The sequence below is a fragment of the Stegastes partitus genome, unplaced genomic scaffold (genome assembly GCF_000690725.1).
Source record: "Stegastes partitus isolate 25-593 unplaced genomic scaffold, Stegastes_partitus-1.0.2 Scaffold975, whole genome shotgun sequence".
NCBI classification, from domain to species: domain Eukaryota; kingdom Metazoa; phylum Chordata; class Actinopteri; family Pomacentridae; genus Stegastes; species Stegastes partitus.
In genome coordinates this window covers 175,165-192,787 of record NW_007578706.1, presented here as the reverse complement: position 1 = coordinate 192,787, position 17,623 = coordinate 175,165, and the positions used below count along the sequence as shown (strand labels likewise).

General features: G+C 40.1%; 1 protein-coding gene across 1 annotated transcript in view; it reads left to right on the top strand.

Moving 5' to 3' along the window:
- tmem104 (transmembrane protein 104) overlaps window positions 1-17,623 on the top strand; it is a 64,104-nt gene that overhangs the window by 31,474 nt on the left and 15,007 nt on the right. Inside the window, exon 9 of the mRNA XM_008294586.1 lies at window positions 16,322-16,415. Within this exon, the coding sequence (XP_008292808.1) occupies window positions 16,322-16,415 (94 nt within the window). The remainder of the gene's footprint in view (window positions 1-16,321; window positions 16,416-17,623) is intronic.

Here is a 17,623-nt window from a genome sequence, read left to right as displayed (position 1 = left end):
AATGTTCTCCCTCGCTGAAGGCAAATGAATGTTATTTCCAAGGAACATGCGAGAGTTCGTGGCCACATTTAAAATGCAGACAGGTTAACAATAGCTGTCTACACTGAGACCTGGTGTAACCTTGAGCTCATTACGCGTCCTGCTGCATGTTTGTGGGGTTGTACGCTGTAGATTGCTACTTGAGCAGCAGTTCACCTCAGTGTCTTTCTGAATTGATTGGGTAGTTAGCTCATGGGGCTCTCTAGTTACTCTTTAGGGAGAATCTGCTTAAGTGCTGTCCACTGACCCATTGTGCCCTTTCCCTGAATAAAATATCCTTGCGTTGTCTTTTTCAATCATGTGTTGACATATTGCATATTCACATAGGGCCTCTCTTTGTTGATTTGTTCTTTTATTTTTTCACAAGGGCTATCATTAGCTTCATTTGGGAGGAAAACGTCCTGTATCACCTCCTCTTTCTCCTCGTCTTCCTTCTCTGTCTCATTTTTACAATAGCGTTGATGAAGAGCGGAGTGAAATAGCCATTGTCCTATTAAACCACAGGCAAATTATCGTTTCTCATTTCCCCCCCCAGATATGTCCAGAGCCAATCATAAATCTTCGCTGTGTGCTGTTGCTTGTTATTTTTACCTTGGTCGGAGTGCTATGGTGTCTTTTCTGAGGGGTGGATTTGAGTTTCGCATGCTTTAATTAATGTCTTGGAAACAGCAGCTTGTTCGAACACAAAGTCTGCAACAAATGGAAGCTCATCAGTCTTAACTTTGACAAGACAGTGTCCTTTTCTTTCAAAAGGAAGACGTGTTTATTTTCAGCTGCAACAGGTTGTTGCATGTGTTTGAAAGTCAAGCCTCATTATTAGGTAAATGAATAATTCTGATTTTGTATGTACAGCTCATTTGGGACACTTTATTTGGATGACACTTGCTGTATGAATTGTAAATGTTTGTCTAATGACTGCTGTATTCCAATAAGGAGCAGTGGTGTCAACAGAAGTTCTGAAGTTTGAACACCGTCTTCTGCTGAAACAAGCTGTGAGGTGTTTGTTTAGAAAAAAACACACAAAGTTCAGTTTTGAGCACTTCTATTTCAGAATAATGTTTTGCACAAAACATGCTGATTAGCATGTGAAATACATCGCTCAACATTAAAATAGTAGCTTCCCAAGTTTACAGTTTCTGGTTGTGGTTCACATTTCAGATGATTGAGCTGCAGCAGTTCTACTAAAGATGCATTTCTTGGCTATACTACTTATCTGGTATCATTCAAATAATAGTCTTATATATAATGTATCATATAATAGGGGGCAAATTATCCACTATTTCACTAAAAACAAACATTAGACAAAAACTTGTCTGCCCCCAGTAGGAAGGGCCTGGATAAAGACAAATCATGTGTTCTGCCTGCCTGCTACTGAAATGTCATTGTCTGCCCAGCTCTGTGAATGAAGTTGTCTATAAGTGTGGTTCAGACAAGAAACCACATATTGAGTGTGTGGGGTTTAGAGTACAAACAAAGCAAAAGGCAGCAGTCCACCAGAAGTGCTTGTTGGATGGTTGACTATTTAAACCCCCTCTTGGGATGTCTTTCTGATGTCAAATTTGGGGAAGGAGCTGCGTCCTGCAGTTGCTCTAACTTTCCCATTTTCTCTATTCTATAGTCCCTTTATCTTCCAATGATTTACCTGAGTCTTACTACAGCATTTCAATGTAAAATTGTCAGACTTTTTGTGCAAATACACTCAACACACTCTCATGCACTGAACCTGACAACCTGAAATGGATAGCTGCTTTATTCAGTGACTGACCACTTGAGTAAAGGTGAAGAAGTAAGCAGGTTTTTCTTTTTTTTTTTGGCAGTGTGTGTTAAAGTGTGGAGCGCCCAAAACACCGTGGCCTTGTGACGACACATCATGTGAACTAGTTTAATGAGTCGGGGTGCAAAGTGTAACTGCTTTTCTTAGTTTTTGTTTTTCTGCATTATCTTTGCTTAATTTTCATTCTAAGTGTGTAAACAAGATGCCAGGTGAACGTGACCTCATTACTGAGAGGTAAGAGCTCTCTGTTGAAAGACCTTTTGTTGTTATTAAAATCATGGAAGTGGAACATCCTAATCGCCCTCTAAATCACACTGCAGATGACCAATGTGTGATTAACTTTTACACATGAGATCTGCCACAAACTGTCCGGCCAACTCATTAACTGTGCTTGCATATTGCAACAGTCCTCGGCTGACAGTGATGGGATTTGTGTGATTTAAGAGCGCTGCAGTGAAATAAAGGTGCCTCTGCTCTATATTTTTTCCATCAGTGGGGCTCTTTGGTCGAAAGCTGAATGTCACATAGTTAATCTTCCCAGGTGGGTGATATTATCCAAAGTCCAGATTTCTTTACTCTTCCTGCACGGTGGACCTGACAGTGTTTGTTTTGTTCTCAACTTTATTTATTGATGCATATTTATTCACAGTTTAAAATATAATGACCGGTGCTGCTGCAGGAAACGCAAGCCTGCATTCTCCTTGTATGTCTGCTCTCGCCGTATCCCTCCTCCACCTCTGCCTTGTCTGGGTTTTCCTCATTACAGTCCTATATTTAATCCTAGAGGCATGCCAGTCTCCAGGGCTGCATACCTAATTAACAGTTTAGGCTACTGTTTTGGACGTGCTTCACTTTCACCATCTTTAAGAATTTATCTATAGTTGTTGTTATGTGACATCGCTGCTCATGTGGTTGGTAGAACTTTTTGAGATGGGCGTTTATGCTCATGCTGTGTCTGCTATTCAAATTATTTGTTTGCATGACTTTTTCCCTCTTTTGTTTTTCATCTATACCTTGCATACGAGTCGGGATTTGGTCCTTTTATTTGTAGAACTGGCAGTCAAAAATCTGGCCCCACCACTGACGATTGGTGTTTTTAAATGCAAATAGCTTTGCTGGTGTTAAAGCAACATTTCCTCTGCTTCCTGTTGTTCGTCTTTGTTTGGGTTTGTTGTAAAGCTTGTAGTCTCCAGGTTGACTGGTTAATCGATATCCTCTCATCCAACCAAATTGTGAGACAAATGCCAGTGATGCTTTTTATGTGGAGAAAAGTGATTTGATATGCTACAAGTGCTAGCTTTTTATGTTCATGTTTAATTGATTTAAGCTCATGCGGTGCACTGTGGCAGATTTAGTTAGTCTAAAGACAACGTGCAGGGAAGTTACAAGTTCAGTCGAGTTGCCAGAAAAGAGTGTTAATTAGAACCAATATGCACGAATTTGACGTTAATGTTGATGATAATCATGCTAATCTGATTTATTGATCACCTAATGCTACATGTAGCAGCTCCTAAAAAGATTGATCATGTTGTCACTGGGTCCTAATGAACGCAGAATGCGTGACTGTAATGCTACCAGCCAAATGAGTGGATGATTCAGGATCATGACTGCGATGTTGTCTTGCCTCCTCCTGGCTCCTGTGAGGAGAGCCACCAGTTGTGAATGAGTGAATGTGACTCACTTGCTGCCTCGCTTACTTTACCGCATTTACTCACTTACACTTAAGGCTTGTACACACTGGCAGCTTGTGACAAGCATCTAAATGGACGCTCCTATTATTATCCAAGTTCAGACATCAGCGAGACATCCATCAGCGATGATGGAAGAGGCGTTCTACCGCAGCAATATACCACGGTCACAGTCTCCGTAAGGTAAACATAACATAAAAAGATAGAACATATTTGCCCCTCAGGTGTTTAGTTATGTAAAATAACCCACTAGTCTTTCTGAATTCAGGCACTAATTTTGCTCATATGGTTTATACTATACTGTATATCTGTTGAATGCACAGGTGCATATTTCACTGTAATGTCTTATTTGGGCAGTTATAGAAATCAAAGTAAAGTATTTTGTGTGCTGAGTTACTGGGTGACATTACCAAAATGATTTTATACTAATTCTTCAGCACACTGGTGCTTTCTCTTGGCTAGACAGTCCATCCACAGTTTGCTCCACTGGCTTTTGGATGTGTTCAGAGAGACACATTTATTTATATGTATATGCACATACTGTGTGTGTGTGTGTGTGTGTGTGTGTGTGTGCATGTGTGTGTGTGCAGGGTATTTATTGTGTGCATGTCGTTGTTGAATTTGAATTTATGAAGCTTAATAGTGACCCAAAGACCCAGAGGGGTGAGGGAAGCATCCAGGGCTGACAGAGATGGTCACTTAAGAGATGGATGGAGAGGCTTCTGCTGCCAGCAGATAAGCACTCAGTTATATTCAGTTTTTTATGCCTGTCTCATAAAACACAAAAATGTGCACATACACACTCTGACAAATTAACATACATTGACCCTAAATCTATCATTTGTTAATATTACTTATAATTAGACTTCTTTTTAAATTACTTGTCAGCCTCGAGAATGCTGTCCTGCAGAAGTTGAACCGATTTCCATCTGTAATTTTGTTCCACGCTCTACACCGAGTCAGTAAATTGTGTAGTCCAGCTTGCCAGGCCAACATTTGACCCTCATTTTGATGCTCTGTCATCGCTTTGAAATGGCACCCAGACAGATGCTCATTTGTAAAATTGCTGCAAACACTGAAGAGAAACATGGTGAAAGCAGACGGTTTGCAGAGAGAAAGGCAATGCTGAGTCTTGTTTTTAAAGATTTTGTTTGCTTCACTTGCCTTTCTTTCTTTCTTTCTGCTGTCCTCCATTGTTACGTGCTGACTTTGATTTCCCTTCCTCGTGGCTGGTGCATAACTAAGGTACACCATTCTGACCATAACTCCCAAAACATTTAAAACTCTGTACACCATGTTGTCTCCGTCTAAGTTTCTTTTTTTTCCTTTCACAGAGCTCAGTCACTCTGTTAGGCTTGCATCTAACAGTTTTCACTTCATTTAATCGCAATTTTCATTGTTGATTAATCTCTTGAAGGAGCAGGCTTGCTCATTTTTATAAACTTCTTTATTATTCAGGCAGCATTGTGTAGAAACAAAGCCCTACATTTCATCTTACAGGAACAATGGGTTGAAAACCACTCCATTGCAATCTCATTTTGTAATTAATTGTTATGAATTACGTTGTCATTTGCCAAACATGCCAACATTGAGGCTGCTCAGGCTAAACAACCTGAAAAAGGGAGTCTACACCATATATCCTAATTGGTTTTATTCATTTGTTCTTGAAATGTGACAAGGCACTTCATTCATCCATTCTTTTATTAATTTATGTTAATTATATCTGCTTGATGGAGATGTTTTCTGGTGATTAATGATGCTGAAAGTCGACTCTCCTTCATCCTGACAAACATATAGTTCCAAGATGGTTTTACCTGCCCAGCGTTGCCTCCCAGGCACCGTCTCCGCTCCCCTCTGTATTACCTGCCTCTGCTCGCTACACCTCCACCCCCACTATCATGTTCGGAGCATCTTTGTCTTATGTCCCTTTCCTCCCTGTTGCCTGTGTGTTCAGTGAATCAGTTGACTTGTTATTGCTATCATAAGGGTTTGTACATATCTCCTGGGCTTTTTATGGCCTATTTTATGCCATTTCTATTCCATACCACCACGGTCAGGTTCCCCTCAAGTCTTTAATCATACATGTCAGAATCAAAGTAATGAATCGTCTCATAATATCCATGATTCTGTTGTGCTCCGTGTGTGATGCAGGCGAAGCGGTGTTTTTCCCGGGATCATTCGGTCACGGAACATTTTATTTTATTTTTTATAATTTTTTTTGTGGTATCGGGAGCCTTTATGTGTGACAGATGCAGTGAAAGGAGACAGGCAATAGGGGAACGAGAACAGAGAAATGACATTCAGCAAATGGTCTAGCCTGTCGGGAATCAAACCAGTGACTCATGGCTCAGTGTATATGCACCACTGAGCTATCGGGTCACAGTAGCCTACATGTTAGAAAATAATTACGAGTAACTTTTGAAAAGGCTCAGGGAATACGTCCCCCTATATATTTAGAACACGTATTTTTCTCTACTCAATCAAAACGTGAAAGAAGTAGAGGACTTTTACTTTCAAATAAATGCTATGATATTACTAACAGACGCAGCAATGCCTTAAACACGGGTCGGTTATTTGTCTTCAGCATTCAGTCTTTTTTTTTTTTTTAACTCTCAAAATATGACTAATGAGCTCATAAAACCACTGAATATATATTGGAAAATGTAATTAAAGTCATATATTTTCTGTTGCATATTGAATTATCACCTTGTGCTTAATTTTTGTTTTTGTTTACATAAATAAAGACCCCCAACTTAATTTGTGTCAAATTAAGCCTCCACACATGCCTCCTCCCGACACTTTAACATTATAAAAACATGAGAACAAGCATTTGTGATCCACAGTAGCTAATTAGAGACTGATTTTTGTTTGACTAATTTTCTGGTGGTTCAAGCATATATGACTGTAAAAGTCCAATAAAGCTGCTCGGCGGAGCATCCGTTTTTTTAGGTTGTAGTTGTATTTGACACTTAAGAGAAGCTGCACTTTTCCTGCAATTTGGCCCCCAGCATTTCAGAGCACAGATTTATTTTTTCACTATTTCTGAACTTAGTTTTATATACTTGTCAATTTTTTAAACCATTTAAATTTGGCTAGGTGGTGATAAACAGTTTTCTCAGACCAGATTAATTTTTGCTTTCCACCGAGTTTAAGATAAAACATTGCTAAGAAATCTAAATAATCTGTCTTTTTAAGGCTTTGACTCTTGTCATGAACATATATTTTTGGGCTTTGGGCGATTTAAATGTATATTAAATGACTGAATCATTTTGCTCTACTGATTAATTTCTGACAGCCCTAATGAAAAGAAATGCAAACTGGTTCATTCGCACTGGGAATGTGAGTAATGTCTTAATTTCTGTCAAACTGTCAAAAGACTGAAAAAAAAGTCTTAGATTTCTTGACTCTGCGTTTTTGCACACTCAAGGTCTCAACTCAAGGTCTTAATTAAAGTTAAATGATGCATGCAGTTGTAGAGGTCTTAAATTATTGCAGTTTTGCAGCTGTTCTGCTGGTGAGAAAGGAGCTAGGATTTGTTTCAAGCTGCCTGCATTGCAGCTATGCAAATGTGTTTCTGGTGTGGAATGCATCCTGTAATTAATAAAATCTGCAATTTAAGCAGGTTTTCTTTCTAAAAGAAGCAATGAAGCCATATGCCATGCAAATGTGGTCATGTAAATACAAACATTTAAAAAAAAAAAAAAAATTCTACATTTGAGACTTTGTGCTAATTTCAGTATGTTTGAAGACTGAAAAGGAGACAGTATTTGTCAGAGTCTATTATGGTGCGGGACATGCGTCATCCTGGTAGAAACCCTAATATAGTAACATAGTCACTGCTGTTTAACTACTCCTGTGACATTTCTATCAGAATATACTGGCAAAGTTATTATAAAACCATTTTTTTACGTTTCAAAACACAAGTTCATAAGTCAGACATGACAAACACATTTAACTCAGAAATTTTTGATTATTGGTACTGAATATTATTATTATTATTATTATTATTATTATATGTGTTGTAGACCTTGCAAAAAGTCTAAACCCCCCACTGCACTGCATCATTTTTCATTTTAGAATTGGTGATGAAATTGGTTTTAAAATGTTCTTTGTAAAGCACTTCGGAAAATTATTTTGAAGCATGTTGTGTAAATCAGGACTTTAATTCTAATTTCATTGCTCAGTAATCAAATATTTTCTATGAATGTCTTGTTTTGTATGATCATATGGCCAAACCCCCAAAATTTTCACTTGATTATGAAATCTGACAAAATCTTCTCATTGGATAAAATTTATCAATCCAGAATGAGTATGAAAGAGTGAATCAGTGGTGGGTTACAGAAGCAGCATTTTCTGTTTGAAATCTGTTTAGAATAAAGATTAAGATCAGACACAAATGGCCGGGGAGCTTGGGACTGTGGGGATTGGGAATGATAATCCTTCTTTCTCTGTTTGATTGTGGGGTGGATTATTAGTGTCCAGGCTGGACCACCACATGGAACCACCAGGGCACTTATGATATTTATTGCTGGACTCTCTCCCTGACGGGATCGCTGCTCGTCCACCGGGTATTTTATCATTAACCCTCTTTGCGTCCGATGAGACACCAGACAAAATCATTTATCACACAGTTATTAATCTGCACCGCCTGACAGCGTGGCGGCCGCGAACAAAGTGCTCATAAGGGTATAAATTCAGCCTCAGTGACGTCCGAGAGCTTTAGGACATCTGCGCCGTAAGTGTTTGGCTGACCCTACAGAACCGACCAGAAAAATATGTTGATTAATTACTTAAATGGGGTGGACGGTCAGGGGTTGACTTATGAAGCCCAACTGTGATGGATGAAGAGCCTGTGCAACACGTGGCTCAGGACAAACACTCGCATATGTGGTGATTAAAGAGACCAGTGGAATGGCTCGTGAGCTCTGAGTGACGCAATCTAATGCCAATTAAATGCCTTTCCATAGTCTCTGCACTCTCTCAACCGCACAAATCCAAAACAGTGGTCTTGATAGACTTTGAAAGTGATTGACAGCTATAGCCTGGTTTGCCAGTTGGTGGCGGGTTTTCACCATTATTGAGATCATTCACCATATCTAAGCCCTGTTAATCTCTTACTTCTAAATTATAACTTTGTTCCGGGTATAACGTACAGCCACAGACGGAGCTTGAAAAGTTCTAGAGCGGTGATGTTATTTATTTTAACTTTAAAAAGTTTCCCCCTCCCCCATTTATTTGACAAAGTGGAGAAAGTAATAGTAGAGACTTTGTGGTTACATGGATCCTGAACCCCAAGGCCACTGGGGTGTCCTTATTTTGTTAATTCTTTATTTTTCTGAACACACCAGCTCACCTAGCACTATGCTCAAAACTGTAAAACCGATCAATAGCACATAATAGCAAGTTGTAATATTAGGGTAATTCACCCATACATGTCTTAACCAAAACTGAATTCTAACGAAGAATGATGACAAAATCTACAAGCTCACGGGACTGGTTCTTTAACTATGTTACGTATGAAACCTTGGAAATCGTAAGCTACGATTGAGGTTGTCATTGGTACATTGCAGTGTCAAGTTGCAAATGCTTAGCTTGATTGTTTGTTTTGCTCATGGTATGCCTTGTAGCAAATACAAAACGTGACATGGACATGCTAGTTAAGCTCGATTTTCACCAAAGGGGTCTTTAAAACGCAGGCTAGTTTTGCTGAGAGCACGGCTTTCTGTCTGGACGCTCAACCTTCACTTTTGGAAGACAACTACTTCAAAAACAGTTCGATTAGTTGTCCACTCTGACTCTGGGCTCTTAAGATGGCTCTGTGAAGAAACACTGGATGCCATGTAGAGAGGTGCAAAACGTAGAAATTGGGTTAGAAAAGAGAAGGCAGCAAGTTTTTTGGACACTCTGGCTTACGCAATGATAAAAAAAAAAGAAAAAAAAAAGATGGTGCTCCCGGAGCCTTACTATGATTTGGGCCACGATCTGTAATTAGACCTCGGAACAGGAGTGAGCTTTGGAAACTAAAGCAATGATGGCGTCACCACAAAAAGGAGAAGGTACGTTTGAATGAAGATGAAAAGAATGTGTGTGATAGCCTGGATCCCATGAGGTGGCAATTATCTGAGTAGTATAATCTGTGAAAGTCTCTGTCACAGCAGCTGGAGTTCACATCAGAAAAGATTTCAACCGCTCATTAACCGAACTGTTTTTTTTCCCCTCAACAATAAATATATAAAAAAATTATCAAAAATACAAGATCAAAGGGAGCAGGTTTTAGCGCCTTTGTTTAGCTTTGGAGTTGTATTTGTTTCAGCATATATTTTAGCATGATTTGAAAACATTTTCTTACTCTAACAAGTCCATATAATGTTGCATTTAGGTCCTATAATTGTATTTAAATCTAAAAATGTCAACACGAGCCTATACACAGTGCTTGATACGTTCTCTGTTAATCTTCCAGAACAATGATGATTTATTGTAAATATAATGCTTTGCTTTCTGCAAAGGACTAAGTCGCTGTGACATTACATTCATACGAGCAGGCCATGCAAGCATATTTGTTGCCTCAGTATTTGCTGATGCACCAACAGTCTGTACCCTCCAAAGAGAGGTAATAGGACAGATCTCAGTGTTTGTATCCATCATTGCCTTGGTCACCTTTGCAGTTTCTCATCTCAGACTCACCGTTTATTGCATTTCACTGAAGTGTGTGATTGCAGCCAGCCAGGTGGCTGTTCCTGAAAGTGTTGTCTCATACTGAGGAGGAGAAATGGCCGATTTTTAAGAATGTCTTTGTTGTCAGACGTGAAATGCTCATGGTTGATGAGTGTGCTGCAGCAGAGGAGCAAAACCCATCAGCTCGCCGAAGTAAAGGGAAACGGGGGGTGGGAGTGGGCATCGAGACAAAATTGATTCATGCCACTTTTCTCCTGACAGAATTTGTTTTTGTTTATTGCGACATTTATTAAACTGAGCATGAAACATAAGCAGTTTCTGTGGGGAGGAAGCAAAAATGCAGACAAAACCTGTATGTTGGCCTTGCAAACAAGAGGGAGAGGAAATTGCTAGAACAGCCTGAACAAAGTATTAAATGAATAAATGCATTGGATCCAAGTGTCATTCAATCTGTCTACGTTATGAAATTCTAGTTATATTCATCCCGTGCTCTCTTGCTGTCGGGCAGTTTTTCTTTTTCTAGTTGCCACAGCCACACATTTCCTACTGAGGCAGACAATGTACACTGAAAATAAGGGCGTTCATCTAATTGCCGCTGGTTAAAAAGGACATCATCAAGCGTCGGCTGAATCGTGCTTCCGTGCGACTTGTCGGCACATGGCTCAGTGTGCAGCTTCAGTTTTCTATCTGACACATGAAGAATGTGTTCAATCATTTTTCACATCAGGCAGTCTGAAGTGAAAAACACATCGCACAGCGGCTCATCATGTGATCGCATCATGTAAAGCTCCCAGCACCGACATTACGTGCCACTTAGCTGCATGTCGACAGAACCACACAGCTTGAGACGAGAACGGGTGTATGGTTGGGAAGGAGAAGTCTACTCTTGTTAGCATTCCTCATTGTTTGACTGTTTACCTTTAGAGACAGTGTCCACAACCCAGGTTCCCCGAACAGAGTACGTTTCTGCCAAATAAACAAAAGAGTGCCGTCAAGAGTGACCCTTTTCTCACCCACAGAAGAGATGAAAACAAAGCTGAGATGATCCAACTCTGCACATCTGCTAGCTGACTGTGGGTTCTTGTATGTTTGCTCTTTCCTAATGTCTAATAGTGTTTTGCTCGGGTTATTTAATTATGGGCAAAAACATGATCACAGTTATTTTACTTACACTTTCACATTTAAATAGGCAGAGGTGAAACGTCTGTTGGAACCTAAAAGAAAAGTCCAGCTGCTTTTAACTTAAGCTCCTAGGATTACCATGACCAGGGTGACGTATTAATGTATCTGTGTGCTGCATTCATTGCGGTAGCACTATCCTGAAAAGGCATATTTTTTTCTAAAGTGCGATGGGGAAGCGCGACCTCATGCTGGTTGTGCCTATAGTGACCCTATCAGTCTCTCTCTTTGCTTTGGTTGGGCCATGCCAACTCTGTGGGTCTGAGTCACCCTGCAACACATGGCATCTGATTTTTCTGTACTCACCCACTCGCACTTCCTCTACTCCTTTTCCATTCCCGTGGTCTCTCTCTCTCTCTCTCTCTCTCTACAAAACCCTGTCATTTTCTGTGCAGCCTTCTCTTTCCTGTGCCCCTCCGGTGCCTTTGTGATCTGATTTCTACTGAAGACAAGAACTCATTTTCAAGCCTTCGCTGTTCTTGTTTCTGCTGTCGGGAGTACATACATCTTACGGTGTCTAGTTTACGTCCTCACTGTCTAGTTAATGAACTGCCTTGGTGGTTTTAACATGATTTTGGTCATTTAACATAAAGTCTTGTGACATTAACACCCGCGCTGTGTTTTAACAGAACATAAAAATGGTGGTACGTTTTAAAAATCATGATCGGTAGAGGATATTAGCAAGGTGCAGGAAATCACAAGTGTGATAAGAAATGAATCCTTGTCCTGTATAGTGTGTTAGATATCATTAACCAGCAAACAACTGTGGTGTTTTAAGTAATAAAGTGTCATAAACACAAGTATTTCATGTACAGAACCTGTTGAATCTGTTTGTGTTTGTGTCGCTTGGCTACCTGCAGACTGATTTATTGAGACTGCTTTTGGTCACTTACCTATGAGAATAGACAGAAGGGATATAGGTAGAAATACAAACCCATTCCCTAGCTGCTGCATTGGTGTGATCGTTAAGTGTTCTAACTGTGTGTGTTTTTTTTTTTTTAACAAAGATGTGTTGCAGTTATTTATTTTTGGAGTGTTATTTTCTTGTATTTCTCTTGTCATGGAGACACAGTTGAGTGGTTTGCTGTGTCCTCAGGCCATTGGCTGGTATGGGGTTTTATGGGAATTTTTAAGCTGTTGGGGGTACAGTCTTGATTCATGAGGGGTCGAGAAACTGCTGAGAGATTCATCAGCCAGAATCCCACATACAAACACAAGACTGCTGTTAACCCTCAGGGTTATTACTTGAATCTCGGCCACTCCAGGTTGGATTTTGACCTGTTGGGTGTCTATGATATGTCTGTGTATGACAACTGTGTCATTGCACAGTGCGTTTTGATTTGCTTAATGGCTGAACTTTGTGATCATTTTCTCAGATTTTTTTGAGAAAGCTTCATAAAGCCTTAGGAGAAGTGTCAGCTGGGGCCCAGTGTAGAGCTGTTCTCTGAATCAAACCCCTGCTGCATTTCTGACCATTACCACCTGCTTCCCCAATGTGTTTGTCCACTCCCGCCTGCACCCGCCAACATTCTGACCATTTTTGCCTGCACAATGTAGAATTCCATTGATTTTGTATCTTCTCCCATTCCACACAGAAAACGCATTATTTTAGTGTGTAGTGTAAATAAAGAAATGCATGGCTGTCGATACTTCTGTAGCAAAATTGTAGCTACATTCATAAAATTACAACTATTGTAGTGCAGCAAGTAAACATTTTGCACGTCTCGATAGCATCTCAAAATGTGCAGGAAGAAGTGCCGTATCTTTGAAAGAGAGCTCACTGTGACTGGGGAGAACAGAGCAGGTGTGGCGTCTACCCAGAGGTGCCAGACTTGTGCCCGTTGTGTTTCAGTACTTCGCACATTTCTGGCAACAATGTTTGGTTCTGTTTCTCTTTGTCAGTAACAACTGGGACATTTGTCCAAATGTCAGACTTGCATTGGTTTGCTTTTGCTTTGTGAGAACCCGCTTTAATCGTCTTTTCTTCTTCATTCATTGACTTCATCCTTCTGGTTGTGCTAAATCCCAGGACCCACAGTTCATTTTTGACCGCCCGTTAACACCAACATCAAAGTTAAAACCCTCTGTTGCCACAAGATTTGCGTAGGGACCAACATGAACCCAGTGTCAATGCGGTCCTACCCGTCAGCTCAAGTGAACGTGGCTTTGTTTCAGTTTATACACATTCATGTCTACACAGACACATTAAAGCTGCAGTATGCAGGAACCTGGAAAAGGGAAAATAATTAGTTGAAATCTGCTTTTTTTTTTTTTTTGCATCATGTGCTGAAATTCAGCAAGGCTATAGAGTTCAAGAATCTATTCAGGAAACATTGCTTTTACCTTTCATTTAAGCAAATTCCCTTAAAAATTAATAATATTGGTCCTCAATACATGACGTACATATTGTTGCACATGCTTGGTCATTTTTTTGCCTGTTGATGTCCACAAAAGTCAACATTATGAGCAAAAACTAAAAGGATAATTAGACTAAAAAACATCCTCAAAGTGCCTTACTGGTCTTGAGTCCTAACAATCATATAAATGTCTCGCCAAGTACTCAATACATAATTTTTATTAAGCATGACAAATATGCTTCAGACCTAAATGTAACAAATATTAGACCCAGGTTTACAAAGCGATCTTGTAACAGAAAGCAAAGGTGCTGGGCCAAGCTGAAGCATTCAGGGCTGAAATACTGTCTGTCAGCCAGCCACCATTAATTTCACTTTCTTCTTCAGACACATCTCTCCTTATAATGGTTCATTCATTACCTCCAATGGCTGTTGCAGATTTATGCTTTGGCTCGGCTTGGGCTTAGACTGCACTTTGCCAAGAGGACAGCTGGTAATACTTTAATATATAGACACACGGGCATCATCATTATTCAGCAGAATTAAGGGTTGTTATGTTTTTTACTCCCAAGCCCACAGATCGCCCAGCTGTCCATTTGTGCATCTTTTGGACCCCGGCTGTGTCCAAAATTGCTCCCTTGTTCTCTAATTCACAAGTTCAAACTTAGGAAACACTCTGTGGGGTACTGATCGACACTTTTGACTCACTGTTTTACACCAACTTGGTGTCATATTTCACAACATAGCAATTTGGAGCTGTAAAAGTGCAAGTGTGCACAATTGCACCAATAATGTCTGCTTCTTGGACCTTATGGTAGAATTGTACCTATGCACAAACTGCTTATATGAACTTCAAGCTCAAGTTTTTATGCTTAACATTATGGCTGATCAATGCAATTTGTAACTGGTCACTATTGACAAGAACTTCAGCGCATTTTTTTCTTCATGTCTGCGGTCAGTTGGTATAAATTGGAAAAATGTACCTAATATGTGCAATAGTATCAGTCAATAACTAGCCTATTCATAATATACTTTCTATTGGTCATGCACTAATATAGTTGGCAAAGTTGCAAATACATGATATACACCACATCCATCACAATTGCCACAGATGGGAGGTGATTGAACCTCACAGAAGACTTTATCGTGGTGCCCTTGTTCTAGCAAAACCACCACAATGCTGTCTGCTTGCAAACACAGCTCCTCTCGTTTCTATACTATTGAACAGTCAGAGACACCACAAGGTACTACAACTGATTTATAAAACTTAAAGTGTTTATTATCTAGAAAAAATGGTATTGGGTACTGGCAGATACAAAATATTAAATTACTGATCAAAACGGGGGCAAAGAAAAAAAAAAACTTGATAGGGACATTAATAGACTTAAATAGATTGTGTATGTGAAGACCTCTCTCGGTTCTGGAAGTCCAAGATGGTTTGTTTCGTTCCCTTTAGCCTAACATACATTTGTTAAAGAAGAGATTTGAAATACTAAAAACAATCAAGCTTAACATTGATTTGATAGTGGACTGTGTGGTGAATGAGCGGATATTCCAAACTGAGCTGTAGTTTAAGTGTTAAGTAGCTGTCTTCATGTCCATCCTCTGCTTGATTCTTCACATCCAACGCTGAACTGAAATCGTATTCTGCCCTCCCAGAGGTGCATACACTGGTGTGTGTGTGTGTCCATATGTGTTTGATGGGAGGTTTAGGTCCCTCTTTGAAACCCTGCAGGCTGCTCTTCAGATGAAATAGCGCACAAGTGACTGCCTCTGAGATCACATGCCACTCAAACTGTGCAAGTCAGACCTGAGAGTGTCAGAGAATGGGGACAGAGGGAAGAAATGGATAAAGGGAATAAGTTTGCAGGCGTTGAGGAGAAGGAGTGAAGGGAGCTGATGGGATTGAAGCTACAGTAGTTGAGCCACTGCCTCTGATTGCAGCTCTTGATAAAGAAAAGTATCTGATAGGCAATCAAAGTTGTGGCCTGGGAGGATTTGAAATTTTTGGTGTACTATGGATCGGTCCACCTCTTCATCTCTTCACATATCTACGAGAGGACTGATGGGTTTTTGACAGCACTTGGGGAATGATGTGTCACCACGAGCATTTCAAAATTACATATCAGGGACATATCACAATTGTACGTCAAAAACAAAGCTGCTCGCTGAAATGTTCAGAGAAAACAAATGGTTTTTGCCTGATAAACAACTTCCATATTACATTGATTGTTTACGTAATTTTCTGTCATTCACAACATACTGAAATACAGCCTAAAAAAATTCCATAACATGTTTGCAATCTCAGAAACAAATAACATCAGAATCATCTCAAATGGAGCATTTTGCAGATGTTCAGTATATTAAGTCCTTGTAAATCAAACGTTTGCACATGATCTTTGAGCATGTGCCTGCTCTTATCTTTGGATAGTAAAGCAAGGCTCTCACTTTAAGCTTGCTTTTACCTGACCATGACTCACATTCTCTTTCTTTTATAATTATATCGTGTTTGTTTTTTTCTTTCAATGCAGTTTTGTGTTTCTTCGACTGCGTGCTTTACCTTAAGAAAGTTAAAAATATGTATATATTAAAATAAATTCTCTCTTTTGCAGAGCGTGTTCACTCTTCTGTTGGGGCCGTTCACCTTCTTCAGTGCCCAGAAGACCAAATATCTTCAGATTCTCACTTCGCTCATGCGCTGGATTGGTAAGAAGAAAACCTACGCTATTTCCTCACAAACGCTGATGATATTGACTTCTTCAAACAGGATATTCCTCTTTGCTTTTCACCATTCTCTCCCCGTTTTTTATAGCGGGCTTTGAGCCCTCTCTTTCTGCCTCTGTTTTTCTCTCCACACATATTTCCATTTTATCAGTGTCTCCCCCCATTTCTTTCATCCCTCCCTCCCGCCCTCACCCGTGTGGTTGCTGTGCTCAGGTCCGTCCATCATGGTTCGGCCCTGCTCTGTGTCTTTGATTCCCATCTCCTCTCATTCCTCAGCCTGACAGGCTTGACAGCCCGTCCCAAGCTTGATTGGACCGTCACTCACAGGGCGACGGATGAAAATAAACCGTCCGTCCTGGGCCCGCTGTTAAAATCACAACACCACTGAATCATGGCACTCCTGCCACCCCCGCACAGAGCGCGGTAGCTCGCATAAACAACACACAAACAACAGCAGCATCCATGCACTGTCCACTATCCGGCTGGCTAAATAACACAGGGGTTTCGCCTGCCCCCTTTCACTCTCGCTCAGCTCACCCTCCCTTGGCTCTATGTAATTGATTGGTTGTGTCGCGTTTGCAGGGCTCTTTACAGCACAGGCTAATGATTCAAAATGGCTCCAGCAGAAGCTTTATGTTTGCTTCTTGTGAGCAACAACATGAGGGGAGTGGTGCTCAGAGATCTGGCCATCCATTGTGGTATATTATCATTTATTTATTTTACACAAAAAAAGAAGACTGGTAATCAGGCAAGCCAATTATTTCCCTCACTAACATACACACCTCTGCAGCACTGTAATTAGCAGGAGTGTAGGTGACACGCAGTAGAATTTATACTGACTTGTGTTGTAGTACTATGTGAATATTGCGCCGGCAAGACTAGTTCTATATTGGTAGATTTTAAACCAACAAAGGGAAATTATTATTAAATTGTTTCCTTTTTTGTTTCTCTGAGAAAATGTACAAAATATAACCTGGAGGTTTATCAAGTCGATTAAGCCTCCTGTTGTGAACAAGTTGACAAGCTTCAATTTAAATTTCCATTTAATCAGCAGGTAAATCCATCATTAGGAACATTCCTCATAAGTAGTGGACTGTACTGTCAGTATTCTTACACATAGTTATTTTTTTGAAATGAGTGATTATTATCAGTATTCCACTTTCTGGTTTACCTCTGCGTACAGTGGTGTT